The sequence below is a fragment of the Tinamus guttatus genome, unplaced genomic scaffold (assembly GCF_059628265.1).
Source record: "Tinamus guttatus ecotype Peru unplaced genomic scaffold, ASM5962826v1 Tinamus_guttatus_pri_ptg000223l, whole genome shotgun sequence".
Lineage (NCBI taxonomy): Eukaryota > Metazoa > Chordata > Aves > Tinamiformes > Tinamidae > Tinamus > Tinamus guttatus.
In genome coordinates this window covers 215,593-238,273 of record NW_028288757.1, presented here as the reverse complement: position 1 = coordinate 238,273, position 22,681 = coordinate 215,593, and the positions used below count along the sequence as shown (strand labels likewise).

Here is a 22,681-nt window from a genome sequence, read left to right as displayed (position 1 = left end):
CTTGGTTATTTTAGCCCTACTGTAGAGGCTCCTATTTACTTGAGAATCATATGTTTTCTGCCCTGGTCCTCACTGTATTCAGAACAGTTACTTAGCTTCAATAAGCCCCTTGTTAAAGCCTTTCCCCTTCTGTAATCTCATCAAACTAACCAAAAGGAGTTTGTTCTGAAATAGAGTCCCATTTTGTAGCCGGGCTTCCTATAGGAGCTCTCCCCATGCCCACTCAGCCCCTCGGCCACAAAAGGGCTCTGCTTGTCCTAGCGCGCTAACAAAACACTGCAGTGTGTTTGGGTTAGACAGCAGGGGGTTAATGAAAAGCCCGGCCCTGGGGACTCCCACCTTATCTGCAATCATGAATTTATTGAAGAATGTGTTAATGTGCTGGATTTTATTCATCAGGGGTCAGGGCTTTTCAAATTCTTCCTCCCGGCTCCCCCTCTCCGCAGCCCTCCCCGGCAGGCTCACAATGCTGTTTAAACAAAGGGCTCCCAACACAAAGAGCAAATTTACACAGTAAAGTTTTCTTGCAAGCCCAGAGCCGAGTCTGGAAGAATTCCAGCTTTATAAAGAGAAAAGGGGTGGGGGGCAGGGGGGAGGGAGCGAGGGGCATTTTGCAGAGGATAAAAAGAAATGGAGAAAAGTTCCCACCTCCCGAAGCTCCGAACTGATATTCCCTGCCAGTTAACCCCATGGATTAAAAGCCCCTGAGGATGGTTCATCCCCACATGAGCTCTCATACCTGCAAAGTTTTCAGCCTCCTTCTTGGCGGAGGCTGGAATTGATATTTTAATTAATGTTTTAATGTTAAATTCAGGGTGCCATTTCAACAGTTTCCTCATCTGTGGCTTAGTAACATTCGCCACTGAAGGGAGTGCGGCAGCGCCAAGCGGGGCGGGAGCTGCCGCCGCTGCCGGCGTCGCGGCGGAGCCCGGCACGGCTGGAGCCGCAGGAGCCGGAGCGGCCCCGAGGCCCTGGACGCAGCAGCCGCGAGCCCAGCCCTGCGGAAAGGGCGCTCCGAGGCCGGCCCGGCTGCAGGCCGAGAGCGTGTCCCCTTCTGGGCGCTGGGGCCGATCCCCAGCTCTGCAGCCGGGACGGAGGCCGCTTTGTTTTGGTTTGTTTTGGTTTGATTTGATTTAACTAAGAGGTTAAGCCCTCCCCACTGTTTTGTCAATTTTAATTGTGCTGGTCAGAGCTTTGGGAATTAGGGAGCAGAGAGCAATCCAGCACTAATTAACCAGTGATGACCTAAATGATTTTCCTCAGGTCTTGTCACCTCTACTTTCTACATTATCATTAATAAGCTCTGGCAATGTCTCAAGAAGGCTCAGAATAGACATCACCTCTATTTCCATCTCTGCCCAGCAGGCAAAACACAACAGAGTTTACCAGGACCAAGAGTTTCCAGACACTCTGCAAGCCAAATGTGATGTTGTTGGCCATAGAGCCACAAGTGCTGGGGTCACCAGGCAGGAAGGTAACGGCTTTAGGCAGGTAGCTCGGAGACACGGGAAATGCTCAATTCACGTTGAGCGAAAACAATCCTCATTCCATTTTCTAACAAATTTCTCATCCAAAAGGATGTCTTTGACCCAAATGTTCATTCCTGCATTTAGTTACTTTGCTTTGCAGGGACACCTTTCCACCACTCCCATAAAACCGCAGTAGGCTCAAAGCAGCTCTCACAGACAGTAACCTGGAAAAGAGGGTTTTAAATGACCCCCTGGGAGGGAAACCCTGGCGCCCACGAGCAGAGGGCACCGGTCCCCGCTCCTGCGGGCTCGGGGAGGTGCCCTGGCCCCGCAGCCCCTGCAGCCCCTGCCCGAACGAGCCCCGGGGCAGCGCCGAGGCCTGGCCGGGCTCGCGGCCCTCGCGGCAGCTCCCGCGTCCCCGGCCGAGCCTCGCCAGAGCGGATCCAGCGGCGCGGGGAGGGACCCCGGCTGCTGAGCACACGATACATATTTATGGGTCTCCTCCGTGACAAGAATTCCAAACCTCACGCAGAAAATAATTCAAAGGACATAATTAAATCAGTTAAATGGCTTGGGAAAAGAGAGATGTCTACAGACATTTCAAACCTCAGCACAGACTCAGAGCACAGGGAACAAAGATTAGGAGAGCAAGAACTATAAGAGCTGGCCAACCAGCCGCTTGCTTTCCTTTAGCGAATAACCTGTAATTCCTGTTGAACGCTGATACAAACCAGACTCTAGTCTCCGAGGACAGAGCAGGAGGTGAATGTTCGGGGGGAAGCACCTTGCTGCACCGCGGAGATCACGGGTGCAACCAGAGCAGCGCCCGGCGCCCGCGCGGCCTGCGGAGCGCGGCGCTCAGCGAGGCGGCTCCCCGGCGCGCGGCGGCTTCCCGGTGCACCGCGGGGCAGCCCGGGCTCCGCTCCCGCCGCAAACCGGGAAGCTGCCGGCCAGGAGCGGCCGCTCTCGCCGCCGAGGGGAGGCTTCGCGTTCGGGCAGCTCCAGCTGTCAAGGACCGGCCGTGCCGTGCACGGGAGGAGCCGTGTGAATCCCCTGTGAACACAACTCACAGGGCCTTTTACTGGAGTAAATAAATAAATGGAACGATCCTTCAAACAGGCTGGAGCAGAGCGGGAATCTGCGGCCCAGAAGCTGCTCCGTGGAGGCTGCTCTCCCGGCTCCGGGAGCAGCACGGACGGCCGGGGACTCGGACACAGGAACTGCCGTCTCCTGCAGACGGGCGCCAGAACCACAGGAGCAGAGCGATGCTGCGAGAGAGGGAGGGCACCGAACGGCCCCGAACAGCGATCGCAGCAGGGCGGACTCGAGGAGCGGGCGGCAGAAACCCCAGCGGGCCCCGCGGCACCGTCCCCTCCGGGAGGGAGGGTGGAAGGAAGGCAGGAGCCACGGGACGTGGGAGGGACGGGGCAGCTCCGAGCCGGGGGACGTGGGAGGGACGGGGCAGCTCTCCGCTACCAGAGCGCCCGAGCGGGTTGGCAGAGAGGCCAGAGGCTGCTCGGGGAGAGGGACCCCCCTCAGCTGCGAAGAACCCAGGAACTTTGTTTCTCTTCCTATTTCAGGACCAGAAGGAAGCTGAAGCTTAATAACACCAATAACCAGAAAGGAAAAGTAATTTCAATAAAAATGTGTCAGTTAAGGTATCATAGCTGAAAGCTGAGGAAAACATGCAACTACTTACATGGAAAGGAGCAAGAGGGTGTGAATACATGTGATTTGTTCCTCAGCAGAGTTGTACATACACAAAAAAGTAAACAAGTTATTTCTAAGACCAGCATTACCAAGCATCCAGCATATAATTGCCAGATTTAATAAGAGATGGCGTTTCTAAATCAGTTATCTCTTAATAGGTAAGGTTAGCAAATTCCTTCTGTTGTCTCTGGACCTGGCCAATATAATGAGAGATAAGCTCACATCCTTAAAGCAAATTATATTTGTGCTCCATACATCATTCCCTTCAAGAATACATATCCCTTCAAGAATATTAAAATCACAGTTTGAAAATGAAGCAAGTTCTCCCTCAGCTCATTTGAAATGGCTCTCAAACAGTTTTTGTTTTGCCACTTGCTCATTGAATGCCATGAAAAATTGCAGAGGAACCTTACGGGGACAGGAAGGTTTTGAAATTCTCTGTGTGATGCCTTAGACGCGAATTAGCACATACCCAACTAGGTGTAACCCACGGGCAGGATGCGGGCAGCGCTCAGGAAGCGCGTGGGAGACGCACGGCTTCGTCCTACAGCATCGCACGTGGAAAAGGGAAGCTCCGGGTTTGGAGCACAAGCAGCTTCAGCAGCAAAACCCTGCGAGGCCGAGCACCGACGTGGGAGGTTACTCCTCAGTTCACAGACAACGTGTCAGAACATTGCCCAGGTTACTGCTTGTTTTTTGCTTTGGAAAATGCCCTATACCAGGTCTCCTGATGGGTTCTTTGGAAGACTTGCAGGAACATGAAAGAAGAAGAGTTTTATTTGAATAACTAAGATATGGAGGGATTTTTGAGAATCTTAATAAAACCTCTGGCCAATAAAATCTCTAGCCTGTCTTCTTTTTATTTATAGTATTTAACTCAAAAATCTTCCAAGCAAAAAAAAAAAAAAAAAAAAAAGACTGTGACAGTTCCAACATTCTTGCTTAAAATAACGTTTGCACCCAGTGATCCTCCAAACCCAAGGTGGAGGTTTTGGAGTTTAGAAGGTTTTTAGAGGGGAAGATCCTTCTAAAACTCAGAGGTGCTTTTACCAAAGACGGAGGAGCTCGGCCAGCCCCACGGCTCTGCTGCCGCTTCCACAGGGACTTCCCTGGAGCCCTGGCAAAACTTGTCCCAGTCGTAACAGGCCCGAGGTTTACCTCCATCCGAACAGCATCGTGTCGCTCTTCGTGTCTTCACGTCGGATCTATTACACAAATTAAAACCCATGGTATGAAATAGCCACCATTAACATCATATTTATTGTTATTTAGTTGCTCAGTAAAACATATACAGATATGTACAATATGCATGAATACAGAAGACTGCACTTTACATATTTAAAAAAAAAGAAAGAAAAATAACACTCAATTTCATGAGCTATTGTCACAGTCTTCCAACCAAGCATTTAAGAAATGAATTTAACAAGATTCAAAAAAAAAAAAAAAAAAGAAAAAAGATTACAGGATTGCCTAACACACAGCAGAGTCAAGTTTTCATATTTTACATGTGCAATAACATTTTTCAGAAGAGTTTGCTATGCAGTACGGATTACCAGTGTTTTGATTCTTTTTCTTTTCCATGAACCAAATTTAGTACAAAGAAATAACATCCTTTTGCTTAAGGCTGTTTTAAAGCTGTAATATTCTTGGGTAGTGAATAGTGATAAAGTTATAACTGCCGGAAATCACAGCCTGCAGTTTCATCAGTCAGAATCTATGAGCGGGTGGACTGAAACCAACAATTTTAATAGAGAATTTCTAAGACAAAATTAGACTATTTCCTCCATTAGCCTTAAGCAATAAAGGAGAAACAATTCTATAAAAATGGGTTATGCTCTTATACACCATCCATTGAAGAGCTGTGAATCTAGTATTTGAGAAAACCTTACATTGCAGCTTAAAAAAATACTCAGAATTTCCCCCCGACCCCGCCGCCTCCCTCCCTCCCTCCGCCGCCCGCGCCGGCTCCGGCCGGAGCTTCCCGCTTCCCGCTCCGCAGCGGGACCGGCCGCAGGGCGGGCGCCCCCGAGGACGGTCCCTAAACGACACCGGTGACATCGTTTGGATGCTCATTCCCTTCCACCCACACCACACAAGGAAACCCTTACATATTCGATGAAATTCACCTTAACTAAATAAAATGAGTCTAAACCCTCTTACAGATGTTCTAAAAACTGAACTAGAACAGCGGAGAACTATGAACCCTATGAAAAAATGAGCAGGAGAAACTTCTCAAGAGCATTTAATAAATAAGGCCTATTCTTTCTTCCCTTTTTTTTTCTGGCAAGGAGATATTTTATCACTTCTCACAATTTGAATCCAAAAGATATTTTGCCTAATTTGCTACTACTTTTTAACGTAAAGAATAAGCACAAAGTTTCTTTTAACATATACTGAAGAAATCAGCAAGCTCCATCAGGATGAATCTCACCCGCCAAGGCCGAGTCCAGAGGCGGTTTCTGCAGGGCCGGTCCCAGCGCGGCCCGTGCGGGCGGGTGGCCCTGGGGGCCGCGCGGGGCAAGGAGGATTTTCCAAAACGAACCAGAAGCCAAAGCTGTAGCTTTTCTCCACAACACAAAGCAAAGACAGACCCGTCTTAGGGGCACATCCAACATGGAGCTCGGGCTTCTCATGCAATGCCTCGAAGCCCCATATGATGGGCAGGTGCAAGTTTAAGTTATTCTGGCTTTATGCAGTCATTTGGGGGAAATTTTTAAAATAAAATTTCACACTCTGTTGTGCTAGAGCCCCCTCAGAGGGAAGCAAGACACGGCTCAGTGCCGAGGGCTGACCAGGGATGAGGAGCGGGCCGAGGCCCAGCCCCGCCGCGGCTCAGGGGGACACTCTGCCCATGCCTCAGTTTCCCTGGTCAGAAACATCTGCATCTTACACAGCAGGCTTTTACCTGCAGCTCTCGAGCATTCAGTTGAAGGCATTATTATTCCCCAAATTAGGTACTGCAATTCCTAGCATGTAGCGCTATGCTGATATTTTATATATGTTAAAAAAAAATCAGTGCCTCGAGTGTCAAATTAATGGAGAAGATGAGTAGAACAGAACTACCACAGGCAACAAAAGCTGTGTGACAGATCCCTAGCTGCTACCAGTGCCAAACGCGCCAGGTACGAGCAGGGTTACCTTGTCCCGGTCAGACACGTGTCCCGTTTCCATTCTGGTCTTTACAAGGAGCAGAGAGACTGTGAAGGCCCAAGGGGGCCTGGGGGTCGGAGTCCCGGCAGCTCCCCTCGCGTTCCGGGGCCAAAGGGACGGGCTCAGCAGGAAGACTGCGTGCAACTGTGTTAGGTGACAAAACTGTGTGGACAGTAAGGCCAGGAAGAAGATCAGACTGTTTCGTTACCTCGGAATCCTGTCCTCCCTCCAGCAGCACCGGGGCGGATACTCAGCTGCTGCCGAGGTCGGAGCTCCCTGCACCTCCAAGCCGTGCGATCTGGAACTTGGATATGTCCCTTAGTTTCTGTGCATCGGGGATCTAATCCTCCTCTCGTTTCCTAGGATCTAAAGCTCCTGCACTGTATTTTAAGGAATTGTTTCCAATTTATATTCCTATAAGCAAATGAACAAATTTAAGCCCCAAGTGAATGGAAAGAACCCCCTGAGGAAGATGTGCAGGTTGCAGAGAGCCAAGAGCAGAAAACCCCAGCGACGACCAGCTGGGTCAAGATCCCCCCTCCTGAACAGATGATTTCTTTCTGAAAACAGCTCTGAAATGGTCGGTCCAGGCTTTGTTTCAAGGCCTCCTCCTGCTGCCTGGGGGGTGTAGCCTGACCTACACAAGCGAGAAAAACCTGTTCTCTTGGTGCAGAAGGAAAAACCAAAACCAAAGACTCTGCCACCCCCGTGCTGCAGTGCAGGAATGCCACGAAGCCTTCCCAAGCCGCAGCGTCCCGCTCCCAGCTCCATCCTTCTGCTTGGCGTGCGCCTGAGCGCTCTGCTACAGAGTGTAAAGTTCAACGTATAACTTAGAACTGGGACATAAGAAATCACGGGCAGAGAAGCATGTGCCAGCACCTGGAATGCTAGTTATTACTCTCCGAGGAAATATTTTACTCAGGATGTTTTATTGCAGGCACAGGGAAGAGCATTGGACTTTTCAGTAGCACAAGCACCTATAAAAGGTACAAAATATCACCTCTTTGTTCCAAACCAAGCAGGTAGGAGACAGCTCCAGAGTCAATCACTTCAGGATGTGCAACAACTTTCATCCTAGTGGCAGCTCCAACAAAAACTAAAATAGTATTAAAAATCAAAGTTCAACCCCTCAAATCTACCCAAAATAAAGTCACCAACCAGAACCATGACAGGAAAACTATCTTGCATGGGTCATCATAAGAGCACATTCACCTAACAGAGAAGAGTCCTGGCCCCTAAACACCAAGGATCTTTTTGAACAACACTTGCCTGCAATGGAAGCTCCTGGGCCACTCACATTTTGCATGGAATTCTCTCTCCGTGATGTCTACCAGGACATGACTTCCAATTAACTAAGGCCCAGCCCAACCACCTGAGGTAAACACAAAGCAGTCATCAGCCTGTCCTTTGAGAAGGGGCATATTCTGGGACTCCTTGAAAAAAAAAAAAAAAAAAAAACAATAAATAACGCTAGAGATTCCGACCTTTATTTCACAGCTAAAACCTCCATTTCCAATGAAGCTGTTAAGCCTCCGGGAGCAGAGGAAACCAGGCTGGCCTGAACAAGGGTGGGACTGTTCACACTCCCTGTAAACAGAGGATACACAAATAATAGACAGAGTTACGTAAAAGCGCAGGAGTGTCAGATCATGTCATTTTTTTTTGAGCTGGTTTGCTTCCAACTTACTTCTCAAACGAGTATTATCTATCGCGAGCAGGAAAGCATGGCTTTCCTTTTATTGTGTGCATCTAATAATACTGTCCTTCACACGCAGGGCAAAGCCGGGGCCCGGCCTGCGCTCGGGGTGTCCCAGCCCAGCGCAGAGCCCCGGCCCCGCGCGCGGGAGCGGGACGGAGGGCAGGACGAGGGTGGCACCAGCGCGGGGATGGGGACGCGCGGCCCTGCGGCCTCCGCCGGGACGGAGAGCAGCCCCCGGCAGCCGGGGGGGCTGTTCCCTGCACTGCTCCCACCAGGGATGGCTCCGGGGAGCGCAGCCGGAGCGCGGGGCTGCGCGTCGCGCCGAGGCGGCTCTGCTCATCTGCGCCTTTGGTGGAGAAGAGAGAACTACTGACCACTGAGTAAACCGTCCGCTAGACTTCTTGGGAACAAAACCCTCACAAACTCAGGGCTGGGCCGGGACCGGACCCGCTGTTCGTAACAGACCTCCGTACCTGGGCTCCACAACAGCAAACAAACCAAACCCCAGCTTCGCCTAAGGAGGGAGAGATGGACAAAGTAAACGAGGGAGGGAGAAGATTAAATGTGCTATTACTGACAAAAAATAATCTTTCCAAGAAAGAACGGACTCGTCGCCTGAAGACTGAACACAGCTTTAGTTGTTTGGTTTGCGTGTGGCTGGCAGAAGCTGGTGTCAATATATAATATAACGATGGCAATTCCACTTTAACCGGCATTTATTCCTGAACTGCTGTTCTTCAGGACACCATTGCAAAAGCACTGAACAAAGCAAAAAAGAAGAGGAAGAAAAAAAAAAAAAAAGAAACGCGAAAGAAAAGGAGGAGGAGAAGTAGCATCTTTGTCTTATCATGACATACGTGGCTTGGACATACGCTGAGATGACAAAGGAAAGGCCTCATCTATAAATGTATGCCAAGATTACAGAAAATGGGGAAAGTGGTCTAGCAGGAAAAATCTTAAGCAAAAGTGTGCTAACTGCAGAAGGGTTAACACTGGTAACATACTGTGGCAGAAGATTAAAAAAAAGTTGAGGTTTACTTTAAATTAACCCTTTCCAGTCCATACGCCACTAAGCAGGTACCAACCTAAAAAAATAGTCCACCTAGCAGTAGCGGCCCTTTGAAATTAAAAAGAGGAAAAAAATAATTTCTTTTGTTCAAGTCAGGGCGGCCACGAAAGTCCCAAATCTGTTGGAGATGTCTGAGTGCAGGGATCTCCACGTCGGCACCGCAGTCCGGCCCTTGGCGTCGCCCACGTCGTCCGTGCAGTGAACCGAGAGGCATTGCAAGTGGCTGCCCGTCTGCGCCGGCGCGGAGCTCTTGTTCGGGGGGAGCTCGTGGGCTGGAAGGGGTTAACAGAGAAGTTATTGTCACAACCGCCCGCAGCAGCGAAACCCGACGGGGACCCCGGGCCGCGCGGCCGCCCGCCCTCCGCAGCCCCGGCTCCCCGGCCCGGCACACGGGCCCCCCGCGGGCGTTTGGCAAAAGCTGCGTCTCACAGCGGTGAGTTCACGGATTCATTTTCCACTGTGGCAGGAAAACGCAGAACACGCTTGTTTCCCGCAGCTCTCCCCTCCGAAGGTGTCTCCGCCACCCCCCGTCCCGCGCGGGCGCTGCCCTCTCCCCGCTGCGGCTGGTCAGGGATCCTCCCGGGCATGGCGGGAGCGGAGCGGCGCGTCCCGCTCCGCGCTCAGGACAAACCAGCCCGGCCCTCGCACGGGGCCCTGGCGAGGAGGCCGCCACGGCAGCGCGGGCGCTCGCGGCTCTGCCCTGCGGCTCGGCCGCCGCGCTGTGCGGGGAGGGAGCGCGCTGTGCGGGAGCCGCTGCGGCCCCGGCAAGGAGGGCTTGAGCGGCCCTGAAAGCTGAGCAAGCAGCCCAGCTGCGCAGTCTAGGCAGGAAAACAACCCCGAGAGGCCGTCTGCATTTTCTGTGATTCACCATTTCACCTCCACCCCCCCTGGAGAGGCAGAGGACAGACCCCAGCACAACACAGAGCTCTAAGGCCTCTCTGTAACAACAGAGAATTCCCGTTTCGCCTGGGTAAGGACGACTCCAGAGCGTGCCAAACGCCCAGAATGGGTGCGAATGTTCACCCTGCTGAGCCGCTGCTTCACGTGGTCTCTGACACTCCGGACCGTGAGCCGGGCGGGTCGGTCGCACCGCGTGGAACAAGTCGGATTTGCTCCACGCCGCCAACTGCAACACCAGGTATCCGGCAGGAACCGAGCAGTCCTACTGCAGCACCGCAGCGATGCCGGACCTGCGATAACCTTTAAAACACCTTACAGCATCTGAAAGTCCCTGATTTAACCAGCAAAATGCTTTAAATGCTGGGGCATAGGACGCCAGACACGCTCCTGCTCAAAGTGCTGCCGCAGTCGCCCACAGAAACGGGTCGGCACCGGGGCTGCCAACAGGGCCCGGCCGCAGAGCAGGGCGACCTGCGCGCCGCCGCAGTGAGGCCACAGCGCGGGCCGGGCCGCTGGCAGCTCCTGCGGCTCCTCGCGCACCGCCGAGACGGCGAACCAGCGCCGCTGGCCGAAGGGCATCACGCTGTGCCGCGTCCTGTCGCTGAACTGCTTTATCGGCCGCTTTTGATGAGCGAGCGGCACGGCCGAAGCACAGGGCACCCCTCTCCCGGTGCCCAAGGCCCCGCTCGGGCAGGCCCAGGCCGCGGGGACCCGACGCGCCAGCGCCGCTCTGCGTGCGCTGTCCTCGGCTCGGGCAGGGCAGAAGAGGGAATCCGAAATGGACATCGCGATGACACGTCAGGAACACATGGGACAGAGAGAGAGACTCCCTAACTACACGCTTTTTAATGAAGATTGATTATAAATATAGCTGCACCAACTTACAGCTATAGAATATATAAAAATCCAAATGAGATTACATAGAGTTGAAGAAGAAAAATGTTTTTTTCATTTGTATTTGCTCGTGTCACTACGATAGACACAGTAGCTAATTTTTCCCTTCGGTCTCCCTCGAGGCACAGGACATGCTGGTCTGGGGACAGGAAGCACCAGCGCCTGGAGATTAGTCCTTGCGACAGCAGCTCTCTTCCTCTGCCGCAGAAAAAGAGGAAAGAGCCGGCCCGGGAACTGCAGCACGCGCGGCCGCGGTGCAGGACGTCGAGACCCGCGTTTGCGCCGCGGCGGCGCTGACGGAGGCGGCAGGGAACGGACGTTCCCAGAGCAAGGCCCAGGCGCGGGCTGCGCGTCCCCAGGCGCTCCGCTCCGCTCAGACCTGGAGCTTCTGCCCGCGCAAGCCCAAGCCCTTTGAGCCACTTGGCTGGCACACACAGCACGGCTGCACCCACCTTCGGTGCCACCCAGAAGGGGGTATTGCTGGGGGTGTATTCACCGGGGATAAATAAAGGAATCGAGGCAAAATATGTCCCAGTGATCAACAGGATTTGTTGGCCCCAGAGGAAGACTCAGGTGAGCGGGATCTGCTCTTAACTTCAGGAACAGCAACCACAGGACACCTAACCCAGGAGCACCTTGCAGGAGCTCGACCTGTCCTGCCCTGCCGCTACGGGCACAGAACATCTGCGTTCGGGCCGGGAAGGGGAGGAGAGCCTGCACTAAGGCTCGCATTGCCAGAAGTTATTTCCAAAGCAATTTGGAAGGAAATACTCAGTCCAATTTGTTTTTTTCAGTCATTTCTGTCTTGACAAAGCTTTGTTATGGGACCCTTCATATTTAAATTGGAAGCTGTCCCGTTTCACCCGGTAAGAATCACGTTCTTCAGCATGAGAACCTCGGCCTGATCCTGTCCAAAACAGCCCTGCTCCCACAGCCGATGCGTTTCACCAGCCTTCCTCAGCCCTTCGCCACCTTCCTCAAACTACCAGCGTCAGAGCGCTGCTTTATGCAACACGCACGCGTTCCTGAGGGGATTTGCGAGCAGGGACTGATGGGACTCGGCACATTAAAATCAGTCAGATAAAGCAAGATGGTGCCATCACTTCACTGCCTTGCACTTGCCAAGTTTCGGATAAATCATTGTCAGTCACGAAGTATAAGGAATAAGCAAGGATTTTTCAAACATATTACGTCTAAATTGCAAAGCTGCCTCTACGAGGAACGACTGCAAGAAAGCTCCAAGTGTTATTGGTGAAAGCAAGAGCCCTCTGGCAGGGGCCACCTTCCCTAGCACAGGTCCAGAGGTCTGGGCGAGGCTTCCTGCCCCAGCTGGAGGACGAGATAGAGCAGCGCCGGGGGAGATGCTGGGAAACTCTTCAGCTCGCAGGATGCGGCACTTGGAAACGGAGAGCTTCTGCGGGCAGCGCTGGGCTAGAGATAAAAGCTAAACCAGATAGATAGATAGAGATAAAAGCTAAGACCTTGCACGGCAGCCTCCACCCTCTCCGGCAGGTCAAGAGCGAGTCTGGTTAAGCCCACCTCCAGGAATTACCTATTTTCCCATTGCTTCCTTGCTTTGGCTCCTCTGCTGTGCTGCTTTACAGAGTTTTCCTGCAGGCTGTGCTGCAGGGAGCCCTTTCGGCCCAGGGAGGACGGTCGTGTTGGGCGGCTCGGCCGCTCGCCGTCGCCCGAGCGGAGGAGCCACCGCAGTCCTGGCCACCCGCTGCAAACAGCAAGTGCAAGTTACCAGCACTGGGAGCAATCGCTTCCTTTTATCTCGATTATAATATCCTATCCTACCCGTTCTGCTGTGCATAGCAACAGCCCATACGCCGCATTTCAGAGGAAGATAAAAACAAGAAAAAACCCACAAGTCTGTATCCCAGCCAACTGTGCAAAATTGCTCACAGCAGAGAAAATTCCTGCAATAAGCACTGAGTGCCCTGGAAGTTAACATGAGGGCTGATTAATATTATTAGCTCAGCTTGTGCACAGGCACTTCCAAAAGCCAGCCACAACATCTGGAAGCGCTGGGTGACTATGGCAAAAAAATATTTGCAAACACTCATTTGAACATTACAGTGAATTAAGTTCAACCAGTTTCATACCCTTTAAGTGCTTGTGTTCAGCCAATACTCCAGCAAATTTGTTTACTGCTGCTTGAAGCGTCTATTTTAGGTAAATATTTGAAAATATTCTCTGAATAGCTTTGTATCGCTCATCAGTAACGACTGATACAAAACAATCTATCCAGGGAATATTCTGAGCGTCGCGAGCGGCCGCCCGGGGCGCGCGGGGGGACCCGCTCCTGCCACGCGCACGCGCGGCGCCGGCTCTGCAGCCCGAGCGTCCGCGGCAGCCTGCACAAAAACACTTCCCTTCAGCGACACGAGACCCCGACACCCTCCCTGCTGCTGGAGACGCCAAGTACACGCACGTTCATGCTCTCATGGCACGCTGCTCTGAAAAGCCTCTTCCCTCATGTAACGTTTTAAATGTCCTTTCAAAGGCGAAAAACGCTTTCTTAATTGCCACGACCCCCACCCGCAGTACCCAAACGAAGGCGCTCCTGGTTTTTAGGCGAGCTCATTCTCCTGAAACCTGGTTCACCTGCTCTGCTGCAAGAGGCACCGTCTCCCCGGAGGGGAGGATAACGGGAAGGGGCAGCGCGTAGCCACGGCAACCGCGATGCTCCGCAGAGGCAGCAGAAGTTGCCGCTGCTCTTCAGGTGCTGCTCCTGTCATTTCTCTCGTTTTTGCCAAAAACGGCAACAACAAAAGCGGCAAGAGGCCCTGCAGGCGGGGAGCGCGAGCGTGCGCCTGCAGCCTGGTGAAGGTCTGGTTTGCAGTGGGTTCCACTCCACGCTTCAGCGTTGCTGTAAGATTAAAGTGACAAACAGGAGGTGAAGATCCCTGGAACGGCTCCTTGCCGTGGGGCTTGTCCCTTACACCTCCTCACCGGCTCTGACACGGCGGCGGCGGCGCTCGGGGCCGCGTCCGCGCAGCCCGGCCTCGATGGCCGCTCGAGCGGAAAGCGCCGCGTTGCTGCCCCTCTTGCTGCGGCCACGTCGGAGCCTTGGCCAAAAACACGGAATTCCCCGGCCGGAGATCACGCTCCCTCCACCACCCGATAACCTCTCTTAGAGGATCCATTAGCAGGCTCCGGCTCGCTCCGAGCCCGTTAAGCAGAGGCCAAGCTACCATAAGAGGGAATATATTTGAGTAATGATCTCTTATGAGGCAGCAAACCTACATATAGTGTTTAAAATTATTCCCTTAGGACAAGATGTTTTTCACCAAATCTCCCACATGACAGTTTGACATATTGGTTCAGGCACATAGCTCTGCATTTGTACACACTACAGAATCATCTTTTTCAGTTTTCAAGGAAAATAAGGTCTGAAAACATTTCATGTTTCTCTGCACACTGGACCTAGTCGCCACGGATTAATTTACTCCTAAAATGCTGCTTTTGAAACACAACTAGCGCATTTGTGTTTACAAACAAATGAACTGTCTCCTCCCTCACCACAGCAGCACTGATAAAATCTTGGATAAAGGTATTTTCCTGAGCACGGAAGCTCATGCTGCATTCATTTGCAAATACAAAGAAATAAGTGACCTGCCTTATTTACTCCACAAACCTTGCACAATTTTCAGTTTTCTTCCCCTCTGGCATCCTGTATCCAGCTTTGGAGAGATCATCTGTCTCTTCTGACAACTGTCTTCAGCTCCAGATCCTGCACAGCACCAAGCCACTGCTTGCACCTAAGGAGAACCCTAACCTGCTCCGGTACAGAAATCTTGCACTTCATTTATTTTGTGTAGCTTGTGCTATTTTTAAAGCCCATAAAACGTGTAAAGATATTACCCTCCTCAATACGAAGAGAATTTAGCAAAAGGACAACATTTTATGCAGTTATTAAGATGAACAGATAAAGTCTGTGGCTCCTAATAACGAGCACAGTTTAAATGGGGCACAGAAATCCCCCTTTGCTGGCCGGGGACAGCGCGCACAGGCGTCTCAACCCCAAAGTGCCGGTCACATCTCATTCATTAACATTTCGAGAAGTCATTGGGCTTGGTCAGCCCATAGATTTCCCATGGAGATGCAGCCTCAGAACGTTTCTACCCAGCTGAGCTGCATTAAAAAGGCCTCTTCTCGCAAGGATGGGAGGCTCTTTAGTGCAGAACGCCCGCACGTCGCTGTGCGCTGCCCCACGCCGCCGACACATCCCGGCAGCCCGAAGCGAGAGCGCCGCTCATCGCCGCTCATCGCCGCTCACTGCGCGCGCGGACACGGTGTCGCTCACCCAACGCGGACACGGCGTCGCTCACCCAACGCGAGGCCGAGGCCGCCACGGCCGGCGCCCACCCCTCCACCAGCCCGTCGCGGCTGGCAACGGCCCCCGATCCTCAGAGCCGCTTCCGCCGCGCAAGGATGATTAATTGGAGGTGCCTGCGCCTCTAAAGGGAGCATGTATCAGACCGTGTCGCAAACATGTTTATTTTGCTCTAAGTGGTCTCCGAGCTGGCATGGGGCTCTATCAGCACGTGCTGCTCGCACAGAATTTAGATAACAGGAGGCCCAGAACGCTCGCTGCGAATCTCTCTCTCTCTCTTTTCCTCCCTTGGCCCCGTCCGTGCCCGCAGTGCAGCAGCGTTGGCGCAGGACGCGCAGGGAGGCACCGGGGGGCCGCCGCTCGCCGCGCCGGCGGGTTGCGCTCACGGCGCGGCCCTGCCCGGCTCTGCTCCAGCGCTCGGCACCGGCCGAGGTGACTGCCGAAAACACCCCCAGGTAGGACAACTGCTACCCAAACAGCGGACGAGGCGGCAACACGGTCACCCACAGCATGACCTTGGAGTGGCAGCATGAAGGATGTACAGACGAGGAAAAAGACATCGCTATTCGACAAAATGTGCTCCTTCCATCAAGGGGGGAGAAGGGCAGGAGCAAGGGAAAACACAGAATTCCCCGGTTTGCTTCTCACTTGACATGGGAAGAGAAACATGTAGGTCATGTTCAGAGGGAAGCACGAAAGTGCCTATACCCATCTCTTTCTGTGGAAGCTATTATTAAATTACTTCTCTACAACCATATGACTGAGCAGAAGCAGGAGCCTGGTGTCAGGCTGGAGAAACCCGAAGTTCTCTAGAAAAATCGCTCTGTACCCTGGGGTAAGACCAGCTCCTTCTCCCTGTTAGATGGATATGGGAGGGAGTAAGTGAAAAGGGGGCAATGCACTGTTTTTAGCACATATCCTTCCCTCTTTCAGCTACTTTCAGTTCCTCTTTTCAATTTAACACATTTGCCGGTTTGCTACAAAATACACAAACCACATGGTGAGGCTCTGCCTGACCCCTTTGAAGGAGTTGATTTAGGGGATTTTAGTTCCCACCTAATAAAAGACTTTGTGCAGGCCAGATCCATCGCAGACCACAGCGGCGGGCGCCGCTTCCCGCGCGCCAGCTCCGTGCTCCACGTGCTCCACGTGCTCCGTGCGCTCCGGCCCCGCCGGGAGACCTGCCCACAACCAACCCCCGGCCCAGCAGGCCAACACACACGGTGTTTTTGGATGGTTCCAAAGGAAAGCAAGCGGCTGTCTGGGAATTACAGCATGGCCCACCACAGCCCACGCGTCTCTCCTGCCGTTTGTGCGGTACCGGTCGGAAGCCGGTAAATCCCCAGGAGCTCTGAGGTAGCTTCCAGGGCTCAACTCATGACTGAATTCAGTGTCATCCTGTTCTTCCCCCTTCTCCACCAATTCCCCAGGCCGTCACAGACTCTCTCCATGACTACACTTGTGGAAGTACGCATGAACACTGCGCAAACCCCGTGTTTGTGAGAAAACGGAGCCTCTTCTCTAACCAGCGAACACCTGCCGGCCAGAGGACACTGCCGCGCAGAAGACCCGTTTCCGAGCGGCACAGCCCGTCCAGGCAGACCCCGATGAGAACCGGGCCGTTCCTGACCAGGTCTGAGCAGCAGCCTTCACGCTCCGCGCTGGCCATGCAGGGCCCTCGGGACACGGCGGGCTCCAGCGCAGGGGATCCGGCCTCGACAGGAGCCGCGCGGCACCGGCGCTCCCGTTCCTTCGCTCCCGGCTCCCTCGGCCCTCGCCTTAGGAGGAGGGTTACAAACAGCCTCTCCATGGTCCTTCAGGGGACCGCAGCTTCTCCACCATCTCCCTGTCTCTGCCTTCAGCACATAACACGAAAAGGAGAGCTCCACAGTAGGAGTGAATATTGGCTGACTGATCTCCTGTTTTCTCTACTGTTGGCGTACTTCACTCGCTTGCACTAACGAAATGCTTTGAGCCTATTTTCACCAAGGATAACAACCCACGCACCCACGATGAGTAAGAAAATGCTGATTTTTGTACTCAACAGTTTCAAACTTGTTTCATGTACATGCAAATCATCACACAGAAGCTTTGTGAACAACTCTAGGCCATGCAAAATCCATCTCCTGCTATCCAGGATGCACAAGCAAATCAAAGGTTTTTCATAAAACTCAAAGTGGCCTCCACAGAAGTCATATGGAAACATTAAATGTGAGTTCGCTTAACAAAACCCAACTCCTGGGTATTGCTCAGCGCTATTTCAGGACAGTCCAGAACTGGAAGAAACTCTGCTTGAACATTCTGCAGCTGAGCATTCTGCAAGGTCAATTCCCGACATCCGGGAGCTCGGGCAGAGGGGCGGCCAACGCCGGCGCTCCCGCGCACGGAGGGGTTAGCGCAAGGGCTGCCTCTGGGCAGGCGCCTCCGCGCGGGCCCGCACGGGCCGGTGCTCCCGGAGCGCCCCGCGCCAGCCCGAGACGGGCCCGGGCTGTGCCCCGAAATCGGCTTGTACCGATCCCCGGGCGCTGCTTGCCGGAACGGAGACCCTTCACAGCGTGTGAATAACGAGGCTGGCTCTGAGGTTGGCCTGCGCTCTGCTCTGCTGGCTGCACCGCTGCCGCTAGCTTGAATCCTCGCCAGAGGATGGTAACTGCAAGAGCAATATTTACTTTAATGGTCTAATTCACCCCAGAACTAGTTGTATCATTTTAGTAAGCCTTGCTGCAGCTCATTTCTTTTTGAGGACACACAGGTTAAAAGCACTAATACTACCTTCAGCCTAATGTGGGTTTCAATACACAGAATAAGCCTCCAAAAATAGCAGTGAAATGCCCACTCACACTGGCAGGAAAAGTGGGTGTATTAATGGAGTTTGTAAAGGCAGTGAATAGACGGTGATTACGTACGGGGCGAAAGAGAGGAAGAAACATGTAAATTCCAGCTTTCTCTCATCAGATTTGTGCAACAGCTTCTACATAATTGCTGGGAAAAAATAGAAATGACAACACTAAGCAGGATATTTAAGTCTTGCATATTATACATGGAAATCTCTATTTTCCTTAAATGAAGTGAAAACAAAATGAAAGGAAAAGATTCCCTTCAAAGAACTTTGTTTGTAGTAGCTTAGTTTCAGGATGAAAATTAAATGAGCACTTGTTAGCCCAGCGCTAAGAACGAATTTCTCTCTCGAATGTTAGCCGTGTCTTGCGAGGAGAGGCCTTGGGCGCAGCTGGCCGGACCCTCCGCAGATTTGGGCGCCCCTTTCGCGAGGGCCTCCGGAGCGGAGCCGTCGTCCCCGCGGCCGGACCCGCACCCGGCTGCAGGGACGGGGAGCCCCCGTCCTGCGGCTCCCGGAGCCGGAGCTCCCAGGTCGGCCCCGCGCCAGTCCCAACTGCAGTTCACAACCACGAGAGACCATAATGCAAAACTGCCACGGGCAAAGTCAATCGCTCCCAGGGGCCTCGCACATCTGAGCTCTTGTGCACCAAGAAATGGTGATAATGCACATTAATGCTCCGGGGCAGACCATGCCAGTTCAAGGATATTTGTGAAAATACAACTTCAGTTCACCATAGGCTAAGCGTAAACTAGATGAAATGGCACCCAGGCTCTCCGGCTCACCTGTTCATAGTACTACATTGCATACACCCCATCTCTCTCTTGTGAGAGGACTGTAGCAAAGAGTCTTCCTAAAACGAGGAGGAGTTTGATGCATTTCACTGGAGTGGAAATGGAGGAAGAGTAAAGCCAGGCCAGAGACCTAAGAAAAAAGCCCGAGTGTCTCCCAAAGCCTCTGCAGAGGCAGTTCACAACCAGGTGCTCCTCCGTCCACCCGCTGCCACAAACACAAAAAGCATGGACAGGATTCTCCAAAAATAACATTTTTGAAAACATGATTTACAAATTGCTGGTAGCTCAGGGACAATTTCTAAAGACTCTACGGAAAGTAACTTAAAAAAAGCAGACTTGTCAAGAAGCCTAAGTTTGCTAAAGAAGAGTCAAAACCTATGCTGCAAAACACTTAGCTGTTTGCAAATCACACTGAGATCCGATGCTGTAGACTCAGGAAACACTGTCTAGGTCAGTTTTTGTCAGATCTTTTCTGCTACAGAAAAATCCCCAATTTTACCATACTGAATATTTGATTTAGGCTAAAAAGAGAGAAGGAAACTTTGCTACCAAATAACGGGTCCAGCCCATTCATTAACAGCCTAGGCAGAGAAGAGAGGTGGGATGAGCCAGCTGCAGGTCATAAATGCGATGGAGGACTGGGGTTTTGCTTTGTACAAACTGTCTTTAAATTAAATCTATTTGAAGGGAAAATAAAAAAGCCTCAGAAGGAAACATAGAGCCATATGAAGATGGAAGAGCAGCTAGAGAAATTTACCGTAAAAGAAAGCACCCACCTGGCACTGTTAGGTAAGCCTGAGAGTGTCACTGTTGGCATAAGAAACATATAAGCACATCCTTGTCTTCCAGCTCTCTTATCACTGCGGAGAATCTTCCTGCAATCCTCAGAATAGCAGCGAATCGGGAGCTGCTCAGGCACGGAAGGCACGGGCAGAGAGACTTCCACTGCCTCGACTGAAAATTAACTGGGAAGTTTCCAAGGCCAGTAAACGTGCAAGGTGGGCTGCTAAAACGCAGTCCCACCTTCAAACCTAAAGCTAAAACACGGGCCCACCCTCGCTTCCGAGCCCCCGGAGCAATTTCAGTTTCGCTGGCAGCCGCAGCAATGGCACACGTACCTCGCCACGCTGCGCCGCCGTCCGCACGCTCCGCTCCATCGTACGCAGGGACGAGAACCCCGGCAGCAGCAGCTGCCGCTCGGAGCAGGCGCCCGCGCGCCGGGAGAAGCTGCGGACGAGGCAGCGCCGAGACACCTCGGCCGCGACGCGCTCATGGAGACGCCCCGCGAGCAGGAGGCGACGCAGGAGCACTGAGCGACAACCCGGAGCGCCCTTCTCCCCAAACGCAGCCGTAGCGCTCCGTTTAAGGCTGATATTCTTCTGGTCTTAGACTTGGATTGGTCTTGGTCTCACCTTAGCAGCGCTTACAAACATAGAGCACAAAGTTGAAAGCAGGAGCTAGTTCCCACACATTTATCTACACGCAGTCCACCAAGTAAAGCACAAAGATGGGGAATTGTCTGGTTTAAGCATAGATTTGTTTCTACATCCCTGAAATTCACTTCAACGTCTCTCACGAAAGCTGCACTGGGATCTAACATCTCACTACCCCTCACGTACGAAGCTGGCAGTGAGTGGTGGTGAAGATCACTTCAAGCAAGCACTGCACGTAGACAGCAGTAAGCGACAGGAGCACAAACCGCTCCTCGAGCGCCCGCCGAGACGGCTGCAGCGTCCTGCGGCAGCGGGGACGCCCGTGCCGACCCGCCGCTGCACACCGGGCAGGGAGCCGCCAGCGCCGGGCACGAGCGGCCTCCTTCCTCCGGGCACAGACGATACCATCAATTACCTCAGAGAACTTAAAACAGAGAACGCTGCTTTGGCACATTCATCACCGCTGTGAGAAGTAGTTATGTAGCATAAAATAACTTTGTGGGGGCGGCCTAATTAGGCAACAGCTAAATAAACTTCCCATGCCTGCGCTCCTGCAGGAAACGACAGGCTTAGCGACACCTTCGCAAAATGGGTAAGAAACGGGGCAGAGCGAGCCCCCCGCGCAAGGACTCGGGCCCCAAGCGCAACCGCGAGCGACGCTCCCCCGGCAGGACCCGGCAGCCGCGTGACCTCGTGCCGCGCAGGCGGCTCCATCAGGTCAAGAGACGCAGGTCTCAGTAACCCCAGTCCTGCATAAAGCCCAGCAAATACGAAGAAGCCGCCAAGCAGCAGCATGAGGCCCATCCTTGCCCGTCTCGAGCAGGGCGCTGCTCGCACGGAGGCTGCTCCAGCAGCCCGGGCACGACCTGGATCTTGGGCAGCCCAGGTCCCCGCGGTGACACGAGTGCGGAGGAGCCAGCAGGAGAACGAACGGCCTCCACCCCGGGCGGGCCCACGCGCTGCGCTCTCCAAACACCGTGACCCGCGCAGCCGAAATCCACGGGGCTCCAGCAAGCCACCAGAGAGCACTTCTGCGCGTTAAACCACCGCGCTGCATGCGCCTTTGGGCACGTTCAAGAAAGATGCTAACCGAACAGCCCCACTTATTCTTAACTAAAGAGCTTCAAGAGTAAAATAGGTTGCTTTTAGATATCTTTTAAGTGGTTAACTGCAAGTCTTGCCATCACTTATAAGAGCGTCTTCAAAGAGCAGCATTCTGCCCTTGGTGGATGAACACTGCGTTTAGCAGAGATGAGCAGAGACACATCAGCACCCGTTACCGCATCGCGACACGTTACCGCATCGCGGCACGTTACCGCATCGCGGCACGTTACCGCATCGCGGCACGTTACCGCACGCTCTTCCCCTCTCACGGGCTCAGATCCGTGCAGCCTCCAGAGGCCCCGCTTCCACGACGGGAAGCGCTGCAGGCCCTCAGGTCTCCAGCACGAGGGCAGCGGCCGCAGGAGCGCCCAGCGCCGCGGCGGCGGTGCCGGAAGGGTTAAGCGTCCCCGGAACGCGGCTCGGGTTTCTGCGCCGGGCTGCGCTCCCCTGCCGGCTGCAGTCTGACCCCTGACATTTCCACTCGGCTTCTCGCTGGCGTAGAAAACCTAACCGTACACAAACAAACAGGTTGGGAGGACAGGGAAATGCAAGACAGGAGGAGGAGAAAGGAAAGATCTCTCTGATTTCTTTTAATAGCCGTGATTAAATAATAGCAGCCAGCCCCAGGCAGGGGGTGGTGTTTGTCAGGAAGGCCCCGGTCCCAGCAAGACACGGCCCTTCCACTAATCCTGGGAGCCACCGGTGCCTTCCCTTCCCCCTTCTCCCTCCTAGGAAGCCCTGGAAGATCCTCAAGTTTAAAGATACAGTGGGGCTTTTTAGCGTTTTCCTTACAAAACACAAGGGAACAAAGTGCCCGTTCAAAAACATTACTAGGATTTACAAACACTGTGGCGAGGAATTTAATCAAAGGAAATCGAACCGGGAAACCTTAATTGGACATTATCGCTCGATTCCCTCGCCCTGGGCCCGCCAAGGAAGCGACACGTGGAGCCACGTGCTCTGGCAGCGCCCAGGGCCCGCCGGGAGCACCGGGGCTGCCGCTCGCAGGGTGCAGGGAACGTTCCGCCCTTCCCAAGGGAGGAGGCTGCTCCGCGCTCGAGGGCGCCCGTCCCGCAGCTCCCGGGATGCAGGGATGGCGCGGGAGCTCGCGGCGGCGCCGCGCACGGCTCCGCGCGGCGCTGCCGGCCCCAGCGCTGCCGCGACCCTTGGACAGGCTCACTACTCTCTTCAAACAAGCTCCATTTCTCCCCTTTTTTTTTTTTTCTTTTATTTTTAAGGTTGGCCATGAAAGTCCATACTTTCCTCTATGACCTTCTCTCA

The 22,681-nt window shown here is 53.3% G+C and overlaps 1 protein-coding gene across 1 annotated transcript in view; it reads right to left on the bottom strand.

The window, feature by feature from the left end:
* Positions 1 to 8,644: 8,644 nt before the first annotated feature.
* Positions 8,645 to 22,681, bottom strand: part of MN1 (MN1 proto-oncogene, transcriptional regulator) — a 32,326-nt gene continuing 18,289 nt past the window's right edge. Inside the window, exon 2 of the mRNA XM_088525042.1 lies at positions 8,645 to 9,369. Within this exon, the coding sequence (XP_088381168.1) occupies positions 9,185 to 9,369 (185 nt within the window). The 3' untranslated portion in view covers positions 8,645 to 9,184. The remainder of the gene's footprint in view (positions 9,370 to 22,681) is intronic.